Source organism: Eupeodes corollae, chromosome 2 (assembly GCF_945859685.1).
Source record: "Eupeodes corollae chromosome 2, idEupCoro1.1, whole genome shotgun sequence".
Lineage (NCBI taxonomy): Eukaryota > Metazoa > Arthropoda > Insecta > Diptera > Syrphidae > Eupeodes > Eupeodes corollae.
Genome location: NC_079148.1, coordinates 76,125,636 through 76,138,487, shown reverse-complemented (window position 1 = coordinate 76,138,487; position 12,852 = coordinate 76,125,636). Strand labels below are relative to the sequence as shown.

At 36.1% G+C, this 12,852-nt stretch overlaps 1 protein-coding gene across 2 annotated transcripts; it reads left to right on the top strand.

Annotated features, from left to right (window-relative positions):
- Positions 1 to 1,259: 1,259 nt before the first annotated feature.
- LOC129946746 (uncharacterized) lies at positions 1,260 to 8,831 on the top strand. 2 transcript variants are annotated; one of them, XM_056057059.1, is made up of 3 exons: positions 1,260 to 1,403; positions 1,482 to 1,588; positions 7,900 to 8,831. In XM_056057059.1, exons 2-3 carry the CDS (start codon positions 1,576 to 1,578, stop codon positions 8,700 to 8,702), a joined length of 816 nt encoding a protein of 271 aa, XP_055913034.1. In that variant the 5' UTR covers positions 1,260 to 1,403; positions 1,482 to 1,575; the 3' UTR covers positions 8,703 to 8,831. The 2 variants fall into 2 exon arrangements, with proteins under 2 accessions (XP_055913034.1, XP_055913033.1); XM_056057058.1 differs by having other exon boundaries at positions 1,260 to 1,588.
- The last annotated feature ends 4,021 nt before the right edge of the window (positions 8,832 to 12,852 follow it).

Sequence of the window (12,852 nt, the reverse complement as noted above, 5' to 3'; positions counted from 1 at the left end):
AAGCAATCATTTACTATGCAGGAAACTATTCAACTTCTAAACGAGTGTGACTGGAAATCCCTAAGCAATTTCTTAAAAACAGTTTACAAGTATAGGATGTTATTAATAACAGAATACGTTAGAACTTAAGTTCTTTTTTCTGTTGATTATTGAAAATTTAATTAAAATTTAAAATTATAAACTTGCCAACCAGGCTGACGGCTTAGCCATAGCTCTTAAATTCATAATTTGTATTATATTTTGTATATTGAAATGTAAATAAGTATGGTAAAAATGCTTGTTTTAACTGTTCTATACAAATCCGTCAATAAACTTTGTCGCCAGAACTATCGTACTTTCCCCAAAAACCGTTATCAAATATTAGTGGCCAGTTTATCGAACTTGTGTTTTTAAATTCTTGAAAGTTGTACCACTCCTAACGCGAGAATCAATACAATTTTAAGCTACAAATTTCGCTGTTGGATTATATGATTTGTTTGATTGTTGAGAGTCTTACCAGTTCAAAACTACAAATGTATATTGCATAGGATCTTCAATAACTAAAGTAAATAGGTAGATAATACATTTCATGTGAAATCGAATTCTGCAAGTTATTTATCAAGTTAGATATTAGCTGTGTTTGTATTCTATTAACACATTATTCGTAGATGTAAATTTGTTTATCTTTCATCTCCGTTAAAAAAGCAAACAATAATGTACCTATAATTGACAACGAAAACAAAATTACCTACAAGTTAGTAGGCACCTTATGAGCCATAAAAGCTTTGGTACTGTGAAACAAGAAAAAGCGAAAATAAGTCACAATATTCCAGAAGTAATAAAGCCAAAACAAAAAAAACAACTCAATCAATCCAGTGACGCTGATGACTGCCTGAACTGAAAACCACAGTAAACCTTATGAACACAACAGAGCGAAAGATACTCGTATTTGCTTAGTGCAAATTAAACAAACGCAAAGCGCAGAAAACCATTTGCAATAAAAAAGAACGCTTATTTGCAGCCCGGGCATGTGCTGTCGTTGCCAGTCTTCAGACAGCAACAGGCAACATCTATGTAGGTACATCAGCGAGTCAGCGAGGAATAAAAACAAGTTTTTTGCAATGAAGTTTTCGCTATACCTAACGTAGCCAAACCTAACCTAACCTAGCTATATACTTCTGAAAACACAATCACTAGGTATAAAACTCATGATAGGTACACGAGAACACTCCATACTTGAAGCTCAAAACTGTTTTCTCCACCCAAGTTAGACAGTTGAAAAAGCGATACAAAAACAAAACCAAACTAACTGCAAACAAAATAAACTAAAACATCGACCATCGACGAAATAACAGAAAACAAAGTCTGAGTTGTCTCATTGCCTGATTGTCTGTGTTTTCAGTTGATTTTTGAGTGTGTTCGAGGTAAGACTACCTTTTCAGTATCCGTTTTGGCAGAATAATGGAACTCAAGACTGTTGAAAAACTGATTTCTTTGATCAGGGACAGACCAACTATCTATGGACCGAGACCAAAGCGAGGCAAAAAGAAACACCAGAGAATTCTCGATGAACTTTGGAAGGAGGTGGCTCTTCAGATGAATCGTTCGGGTATGACTTTTTTTGTTTTTAATTTTTGCATTTCTATTGCACATTTGATTTTGCTAAGCCAAAGAAAATACTGATTTAGGTAGGTACCTAGCTTAAGTTTAAGTATTCGTTTTGGTGACATTTTTATAATAATCTTATAATTTATAAATATTAGTTAATAAAAAGTCAGGTATACAATATGAATCTTATCTATTGAATTTTTTTGAGAAAAGGAATAGAAATATACATACATATATATGTATGTATATGTTAACCATTTTTTTGAACTTGTTTGAGTTGATGTATGGTATTATTTCCACCTTTTAAAAAGTTTAAATTGTTCCCTTTCTTGAATACAAAAACCATTCCAAATCCAACCATTTTAAGCCCTTACTCTACCCTAGGATGTTCGAAAATTAGTTTTGTTATTCTAAATGGCCTAGTGGTCCTTAAGGGCCGTGAAAAGCCTTTAGGTAACTCGGTTCTCGAATTTCAAAACGTCAAACGTGTTTATATAAATACTTAAAACGGAAAAAAATAACGGTAATACTTACAATTGAATATTATAAAAGCCAACATTCTGTTCTATTAGCCAGTTTTTAAATCAAGTCAAAACTATGTTTAGTTTTTGAAAAAAAATAAGCAGGAAAAAGTAATTTAATTAAAATATTTTTGTTGGTAATTTTCAATTTTCTCAAGAACTAGAAGACATAGAATCATCTATTTTTCAGGTTTTGATAAAAATAAAACAAATAAGAGCAATAAATTCTAAAAAAAAAACAATATTAATAATCCCATAGTAAAAAATGCTTTTTTTTAAGAGCCATGAAAAGCCTTTAAGTACTCGCGTTCTCGAACTTCAAAACGTCAAACGTGTTTATATCAATACTGTATTTTTTCAAGTGGCCGAACTTATAACTTAAACAATTTTCAACCGATTTTGAATACATCTTGGAAACTACATTCTCTTTTCAAGTATGTATGTACTATTTTTTTATATTGCATAGTCCATAGTTTTTATTAATAACTAGCTGACCCGGAAGACTTCGTTCTGCCCCAATCGATAAATAAAAGTCCTTAACTTTTATATAACATAAACTTTTAAAAAAAAGAATCCTTAAATAAAATAAATAAAAAATCAAATGCTCAGTTTGATTAAGTTATATTACTATTATCGATTAATTACACATGATGTTTCTTACTTAAAAAACAAATAATGAAATAATGGCTGTTTTTAAGGTTTCAATTTGATATTGAAAGAACCTTCAGTTATGATACAGTTTGTTCAATAAATTAAAGCTTTTTGGTAAACAATATATTTTTTGTTTTGTTTTATGGTGCGTAAAAAAATCAAAGATTACGATTTTCCGACGCCCAAACACCCGGCGTATTATTGCCCAATCCGTGAAAGAAGAAAACTCCAAGTGGTTTTCAACGACTCGCCTTTCGATTTATTGATAGTCTACGTAAAGGTCAGACGTACTGGAAAATTTAAACGTTTTAAATCAAATGGTGAATCCCTTGGAATCATCGGTAAACGCGGGATCAAGACTTCCTCTCCTTTCTATTTTTCCTTTTGTAATTGTTGTGTGACGTTATTCATCACCTTTTTCAGAGCCATCTTGTTCCATTGTACAGTGGAGGTTGATGAATGTTACGCAGCATGATGACAACTGATCCTACTTTTAAGTGCAAACGTTGAGGTGGTAATCCAGAAAATACAAGTGAATTAAAAAGCTCCGGGGGATAGTGGACTATGTCATCCTGGTTTATAAGGTACTCGGAAGAAAATTCTGAACTGTCGAATTGAGATCCTCGACATCTTGATTTTTCGACGACAATATTGCTTTTACCCAGCTATTTTGGTTATTTAACTGTTGCGTTGTATTTAAGAAAACACGCTGAATAAGTTTTTTTTAGCCTGTGATGAATCTGGTCGAGGTGTCCATTGCAACATTCTTATTTCTAATGTCTAACAACTGCTTCGCAATTTTGAGTGTGTTTACTTCTCACCGCAAATATAAATATTTGAAATGCGTTGAGCTCATCATCAACAGTTAATAGGGGAATAAACTTAAAATTCGGACGAAAATCGCCTGACAACAGAATAATGGCCCAACCAAAAATATTTTAGCTATTACGAAGATCTGACAATTCTGTCTTCTGCTTCCAGGAACCTCATTGTCCATTCATTCCCAACAATCAATGTTCATACCTTCAAGTTCATAATTTCAAGTCAGAATATGCAGTGCGCACGCCTTCTAACAGAGTCGCAGCTATTATTAGTTGATTAAGGAGAACTACAGGCTATCAATTAACAAGTACTGGGACCGCAAGATCCGGTCAGTTAATTCGAGTGACCCTAGTATGTTCCCCAAAATCAACAAGATATTCAGGAAAAAAAACGATAATGACCTTCCGTGTCTTAAACTCCAAAGAACTGAAGAGAACAGAGACGTACTCAGGACAGCGCAAATAGATCCAGAGGAAGCCATCTTTGACGATGACTTTTACATAATTGAAGATCCGAAGGAAAAAGTGGAGGCGGTGGGAGCTGCTTTCCAGCAAGTGTACAAGGTGAATGTTAGCATTCGCCCCAACCACGACCTGGAAAACAGAGCCCTACTTAATCACTTTTACCTCCGTAATGATATCACACATTGGTGATCTGAGAACCGCGGTTTCATGCGGTTCAATGACGATTCCTTGGCAAATGCCATAATCGCCGAACAAACGGGACCAAGTCCCTTGTTAGTGACGAAGGTTGAGCTTCAGCTCATCTTCAACTCAATAAAAAACAAAAAGTCAGCAGGTATCGATGGTATATCCAACGTTGTGCTAAGACATTTACCGACGGAAGCAATTGACATTTACACCACACTCTTCAACAATGCACTGAATAATGCATATTATCCAGTGCATTGGAAGACCGCTGTGGTTCATCCTCTCCCGAAAAAGGGAAACGACAACTCCAACCCGTCAAATCTTCGGTCGATAAGTCTTCTTCCGAGCATCAGCAAAGTTTTCGAAAAGATCATTAATAGGGCTCTGACTAAGTGGGCTGCGGACAACAAAATTATTCCGGATAAACAGTTCGGGTTCAAGGCGGGTCATGACACAATTCATGCTGCGTCTAAACTCGTTTCTGATATCCAATGGAATAAATCAAAACAACAATGCACAGGTGCTGTCCTGGTTGATTTGTAAAAGGCCTTTGACACCGTATGGTTAGAGGGTCTTTACCTAAAATTGAGCAGGCTTGGCATTAGCAAGCCATTGTTGTATATACTGTATGGTATGCTTAACGGTAGAAAGTTTGTTGTCAAAAGTGGCAATGTAACTTCTTCCACAACATTCTCAATTAAAAATGGTCTTCAACAGGGAGCGGTGAATTCGCCGATTCTCTTCAGTATTTACACATTGCGTACGCCGACGATCTAATTGCGTACAGAACGGCCCGAAACGTTGAGGTTATTAGAATTCTCTTGCAGCGTGATTTCGACAAGATTCAGTGATATTGCGACGACTGGAAACTGAAAATAAATGTCCAGAAGTCAGAGACAATTCTGTTCCGGACTCCGTTGGCTAGGGCCACGAGGGATACGTGTAAGAATTGGCGCAAGATGGTCATCGTTGATCTTCACGGGCAGCCATTGGCGAGCAAAAGTGTAGTGAAGTACCTCGGTATCTGGTTAGATCAGTATTTATATTTCGACAGACATATAAATGCTGCTCTGACCAGGGCCAGAGGAGCCTTCGCTCTGACGAAACGGCTGTTTTTTAGCAGTCGGCTTGACCCCAGAGTGAAGTTAATTTGCTACATGGCCCTCATACGGCCAATGATCGTGTATGGTTGTCCTGTGTGGTTCAACGTTACCCCTTCCCAGATGGAGAAGTTCCGGGTGTTCGAGCGGCAGTGTTTACGACGCTGTACCGGCTTATATGGAACAGCCGAATCTTCTTATGTGCATTACTATTCCAACGAGGTCCTATACAACGGGGCTCGAATCAACAGAATTGACAATTTCGTGATAAAACTCGTTCGAGGTCACATTGCAAGAGCTATGTCTTCGACCAACAATTTAATTTTCGGGGCGTTTTATCCGAACGACGAGTATTTTGAAAGTGCACGCTTGAGCGGGTTCATTCCACCAGAGGCATTCCTCTTTTTAGACAAATGCGGTCTGATACAGGATAGATTGGCAGTTCCGTTAATCTACCACGTCAGACGAAGAACCGTGGATAGGCGACTCCCGTACAGTCGGGACGTCATGGCACAAGGCGGAGCGGAGCTCCTTCGGTTCAGTAGGGCTGTGTCCGAACGGGACCGAACTGATAGGGTGAAGCAGGAGAACCAGTTGTGGTGGCTTCAATCGGCACTTGATATTGGGTAGTCGGGATGGGGTTTTAAGCCGTGGCCGGCTTACATACTTGTTTTATAGTTTTAGGGTTTAGTTTTAAGTAGAATAGGCATGGTGGCACGAAAAAAAAAATACAAAAAAAATAAAAATAAAAAAAAAATAATAAAAAACATTAACAAAAAGCATTAAAAAAAAGAAATAATTAATAAAAAATAAAAAAAGAAAAAAAAAAAAAAGACAACAAAATATGAACAACAAAAATGTTAAATAGTTAGATTTGCTGCTGTGGTTGTTCTAGTTTTAAGTAGTTTATAGGTAGAATAGGTAGTTTAAGTAAGCTTTAAGTTTTATTTAAGGACCTAATTTTAAGTAGTTTTTTAAGTAATAATTTTCTAATAAATACAAAATAAATAAAATTTAAATTGAAGTTAAATAGATTGTAGGGCCGAAAGGCATTAGTTTTAAGTGTTATAGTTTAACTTAGAGTGTCCGTATGGGACCATTAAGTTAATTGTAAGTTATGGATAATTAGGCTAGTTTTATGAATTTTTTTCTAGCTTTAAGATAGGTTTAAGAATGAATTAATAAAAATGAATTAAAAAAAAAAAAGTCGCAGCTATTAAAAGAAAGCCAACGCTAGAGCTACATAATTTCACGATGTGATCTTCACCAAAAGCAATGAAATTATTAACGTTTTTCCGAATGAAATCCACCAGATTCACTGTTCACAGCTTCTGTTAAAGTGCTGTACGGAATTCTTTGGTGAAGACTGAATCGTTTATGTTTATGTTAATTCACCTTTGAAAACATGTTGGGAGTTTTAGGGAGACTAACGAATGGCAATTTATATTTATATATAGGACATTATTAAACAATTCTGTTACCACTTTTCACTTTAAAGTGTTTCATTTGGCTTTACAGACGCCATTTTGAAATAAATCAGTTCAAATACAATTATTCAGTATAATGGGTTTATTTTTTTGGGAAAAACTTCAAAAATAAAATACATATTGTAAGCCAAATATCTCAAATTTTAAACTTTAATTCAATTCTCGATCCTTTTTTAAGAAGTTTAACTTTTCGAGCCCTTTTCGCCAATTTTTCGTAAGCGACAAAATAAATTTTATCGTAAACGACAAATCAAAAACTTACTTTTGGTCCTTGATACAACTTGTATCAGTATTGGAAATTATTAATTATGCTTAAGTTAAGACATGACAATATTCTTCAAGGCTCTATGTTTTACTAACAAATTTTAATAATTTAGTTTTCTTTTTTATTGAAAATGTCGCTTACGATCGAATGGCGGGAAGGGCTCGTTTTATTGCTGATTTTGAACAACTAATTATATTGCAAGTATAAACTATATAGCACATAATATAGATCCCTTCCAGCAAATTTATCGTAAGCGCCAAAATAAATTTTATCGTAAACGACAAATTAAAAGCTTATTACTGGTCCTTGAAACAACTTGTACGTTGTACCCATAGTCGGTATGGAAATTATTAATAATGCTTAAGTTAAGAAATGACAACAGCCTTTAAGGCTCTATGTGTTATTATCAAATTTTAATAATTAAGTTTTCTTTTTTATTGAAAATGTCGCTGATGATAAAATAGCGTGAAGTACTCGATATGTTTTGTCTCAAAATAACCAATGTTAGTACATTGATTGCCAGAACTGTACCTGCAGCAACCAAATTTTAGAACAGCAACAACTTTTTTTACTTTATTACTTATTTTTCATATTTTTTTTAACATATCAGGAGCTTGTACGTTTATTCATTCTAAAGTTCTAGAAGTGAAAAACTTAAACTCTTCCTAATGTATCTCCACTACCTTAATTTACCTTCAAAAAACTGTGCTTTCCTCTAAACATACTAAAAATTGTTTGCTCTTTTCCAAACTTAAAATACTTTTTAGAAAGTTTAAGAAACTTTTAATAAATTCTACCTTAATATTAATTTTTCAGTACGCGAATGTAAACTGAAATGGACCACCTTAAGGAATTGCTATGCAAGGTTATTGCGTGAAGAACGTTTACATAAAGTAAAAAAAAGACACTGGCATCTAAGAAACGAAATGAGTTTTTTAAGAGGTCACATTCAGCCATATACCGAAGTTAGAGGAATAACTCATAAACGAACTGCTTCGGTACGCACTAAGTTACCACCAGATTCGTTATCAACAACAAATAACTCATTTGACGAAAATAACTTTTCACCTACGATCGATCAACTTCAACCTAATGAAACTTCAGCACACAGTAGCAAAACTATCGAGAACTCAACAATTGTACATGATTTTTTAATTGTCGATCATAATAACGAACAATCCTTAAACAATAATAATTGGGAACAAGAACAGGAACAATTGCCAATTCCAGCAGAAGGAAATGAGACAATCAACTATTGTCCAACGATCAATTTAAATCCGTTTTCACTAACTGAAAGAATAATCGAAACACCAGAAGAAAATTCTCAGCTTTCGAAATATAAAGAAGAACGATCTGAAGCAAATATGTTGTTCTTGAGGAGTTTGTTGCCCGATATAAATAAACTTTCGGACAGGAAGCAGAGAATTTTCAAACGGAAAACCTTAGAAGTGCTAGAGTTATTATTTGATGAAGATGAATTTGATGTGTCTAGGGATGATAACCTTCATGTGAGGCAATGCCAAATACCAAGATCTAACTATAGCGTTCAGCAGAATCTCAATCATTCAGCTATAGGTTCGGAAAAGTTTGTTCAAAAAGTCGAACCAACGAGCCCATAGACATAAAATGTTTCATAACTAAATATTTAAAATATAATAATTATAAACTTATAAAGCACATGTGTAAATATTGTAAACTAGTTTTTAATCAAAATATGTGGGGTTTAAATTAAGACTATTAATATTAAAATAAATACAAATAAACACATTGATACAATTTTAGACAAATTTCTCTTTGACGAATTTATTTCAGGGTTGCCACTAAAAATAAATATGTCCCTTCATTCAAGGTCAGCTTAAGAAATATCTCGAAGAACTGAAGCTTCTTAACTACCGGTAGCAATCCTTACATCGTTTTTAAGAAAGTAAGATTATTGCACTGGATTTTAAAAGCATTTGATAGAGTTTAGCTCACTTATCGAAAATGCGTGCCTTCATCCAGTTTAATATAAGTTAGGTTAGGTTAAGGGGCTGACAGTTGATGTCTTTACCGTCACACTTAGATCAATACAGATCCATTGTGATACCCGTGAGTATTGCTACTCAAGCTAATAAGAAAATCCTATGTGTTCAGTTAGTCAAGCCATTTAGAAGCTTTGACGAAGTTCAGAATGTTCGTACCTGGCGTAGTAGAGAGTTCTTCTAAATCCCCGAAGAAATAGTTGCCAAGCAGTTTCTTCCTTTGAAAGGAGAGTGCGGAACAGTGACACAGAAAGTGCGGAATGTCTTCATGCACCTCTTAGTCACCGCATCCTCTGCATCATCTGAACTGATTCTCATCTTTTTCATATGATAACCTAACAGATTATGTCCGGTGATTTTGCTCACAAGAGATCAAAGTGATAAGTGTGTAACTGCATAATTCTTTCCGTTCTTTGTTTGTTAAAACAGGGCCAAATCTTTCTTATAGTGCGGCAGTTGTCAAGAAGGTTCCACCTTTCATTGGCCTTGATAGTTATTCTTTTCTAGATTTCCTGTTTCAAATAACAGGTAGGGGTGCTAACTAGCTGAACTTGGCTTACTTCGAGCATTGACCCTAATCCTGCTGATTCATCGGCTTTCTTGTTGCCTAGTATATCGCTGTGGCTTGGGACCCAGCAGAGACTAATTTTGTGCTGTGCGCCAAGAACCTTAAGCTCTTCGCGGCAGCATGAAACAAGCTTTGATTTTACCTCAGTTGCAGTCATCACTTTTATTGCCTTTTATTTATGTAAAAGGTGATATCAGCTCGTGGTATCGCCATCATTGATACCTTTTTAGTAGCTGTTGCCACTGCTAGGACCTCCGCTTGGAAGACGCTTCTATAGTTTGGAAGCCGAAGCGAAGCGGTTAACTTGAGAGCTTCAGAATAGAAGCCTGCCCCTACACCAGTGTTCATTTTAGAGCCATCAGTACAGTATACTGACGGCTCACTGGAGTATGGTATATTATCTATCCATTTCTCTCTGCTTGGGATGGCAACCTGGAATGGTTTATGAAAACCAAGTTCAGGAATTTTATAGTCTGTTGTAGTAATATGACCCACAACATTATGAAGGATCTGGGCATATCCTATGGAACTGTTTATCCAGACTTTAGTTTGACTAAGTCTCAGGGCAGTTGGAGTGGATCTCATTGCTCCCGTAATGCCAGTGCAAGCTCTTTTCTAAAGCTTTCCACCATACCAAATTACCATAGGTTAGTATTGGTCTAATTTTTGCCGAATACATCCATCTGATAATTTTAGCGTTTAGTTCCCAGGTTTTCCCGGAAATTCAATTGCAGAAGTAAAAGGCAATCGATGCCTTTTTGAATCAATCTTTGGTGTTCGTGATCAGAGATTTTAAGATGGCAGCCTTCAATTGAATGTATTTTAAAATCAGGTATTTTGCGCTTGTTAGTAAATAGCACTAGTTCTGTTTTAGCTGGATTGACTGTCAGCCCACTGTTCCTAGTCCAATTACTTACCAACGAGAGGGCGTATTCGGTTTCTTCACTGATAGTGGGTAGGGACTTGCCAGTCGCTAGTAATGCAAGATCAGCAGCGTAGGCTTATATTCTTACTCCACTTGTATTAGATGGTTTCAAGTCTTAAATTCATAGAATAATTTCTAGTGCGTCCCATGGCTCCGTTTTGTCTCCGACACTCTTCTTTATATTCATAAATGATCTCTTGTCTGTTACTTCTCATCAATTAAATTGTTCCGCTGACAACAGTACTCTCAGCTTTTCATATTCGTTTCTATATTCACATTCTTGTCCTTCGAAAGTGGAACTTAAATGGCAGCGTATGATAAGGTCATTAAGTTCGAAACTCGACAGCATTATTCAATTTGGAATTATTAACCGCGTAGAATCTAATTCTTCAAAAACTCAATGCTCTTTTGTTGTTAAAGAGTAACCCACTAATCAGCATTCAATACTCGGTAAATATATGACCGATCACTTCTTATTCAGTAATCACATATTGGACATTGCCAAAAATGGTGCTAGGTGGTCAGGATTTCTCTGTGGATTCAAAAACTTTTCCACCACTTATCTGGTCGTAATTTACAAATCCCGCATTTTTCCAAAACATGAATATAGCTTACATACATGTTTCCTCAAACAAGTTTAAGTTGAATTGTGTAATGCTTTACCCAACTCTGTTTATATCTCTCATTTTGACGTTCGAAAATTCAAGACCAATGTGCCTCGGTTTCTTCTATTTAATCCTTTCCTATTTTCCTAAAGTTCGCATTGTGTCTAAACTCCAAAGATGTTAAGGGTATTACCCCTTGAGCGTCTGTTAATTATGAAATAAATAAATTATATGGCACAACAGTCCGTAGAGAACCAAGGCCTAGGGACTTACAACTAGTAAGAATTCGAACAATTTATCTGGGAAAGCACTTTTCATGACAAAATTAACAATTAAGAATTTGTCAATTCCTCGTAAGAGGCAGTACCAGTGACAAAAACTTTAGATGGCACAGACATGGGTCGAACAGGATACCCCTGGCAATCCTATAAGCGCAATCCTTGCCACTGCCTGACTTTAAAAATGGCGGTCTTTTGGTTTCACTTCAGCTTTTGTTTTTATTCATCTTTCTTATGTGTTGGTTACAGCGTAACTCAACAACGCCTCGACGAATTTGGCCAATTCTCTTAATTAATTATTCGTCCGAAACTCGAGTACAATTCCCATATCTGGGCAGGTGCTCCTATAACCTACTTGAGTCTCCTAGACAGAATTCAAAAGAGAGCTCTAAAGATGATAGGTGACCGTTGTCTAACTGAAACTTTTGTATCTCTCGAGCACCGTCGTAAGGTTTCATGCCTGTCATTATTTTATCGCTACTTTCATAAACAATGCTCTAATGAAATAGCCAGTTGCATTCCTCCCCTCAAACAATTCAACCGTAATACCCGTTCCTCTAGGAATGCTCATCAGTTTACCCTTGAGCCTAATTTCGGACGTACTGTAAAGTACAGAGATTCTTTCTTCAGCCGCACCACACGAATGTGGAATGCTTTACCAGACTCAATGTTTCCCACTCATTACAATATGCAGACATTCAAAACCAATGTGCATCGGTATCTCCTTTCTAATCCTATCCTCCCTTCTTAATTGCTCGCACTGTGATTTATCATGATAAGGGTATTCATATCCCCTTGAGTGCGCGTATAATATAACAAAAAAAAAAAAATTAATTAAGGCGAGAAACATTCCAATAATTGCCGGAAAACCATAGGTTAGAGTCCCTTACGAAACGTGAGAGGCTGATTACCCCGATATGATTTAGATCGTTTAGATCGTTAAAGAAGAATTCTCCTAGGTAATTCGTGCGTTTTCGAGCTAGAGCAGGGCATGTGCAGAGAAGATGAAGAACCGTTTCTTCCTCTTCCTCGTCCATACAGCTTCTGCAACAGTCATTTGAGAATACGCCTAGTCTCATGGCGTGCTTTCCTATTAGACAGTGTCCGGTTATGACACCTATTATCGATCTTATATGCGATTTGCTTAGAGATAACAAGCACCTTGAACGTTTTAAATCCAGTGTTGGCCAGATGTTTTTTGTGGCTTGACACGTGGTGATGTTGGTCCACCTGGTGCCTGCCCTCCTCACAGCGTCTTGCATTAGTAGCAGTTTACAAGTAGCGATTGGTATGCCAGTACTTGCCAAACGTGGTAGGATGGGTTGTACTGTACCGTTCCTGGCGAGCTCATCTGCCTTACAGTTACCTGGAA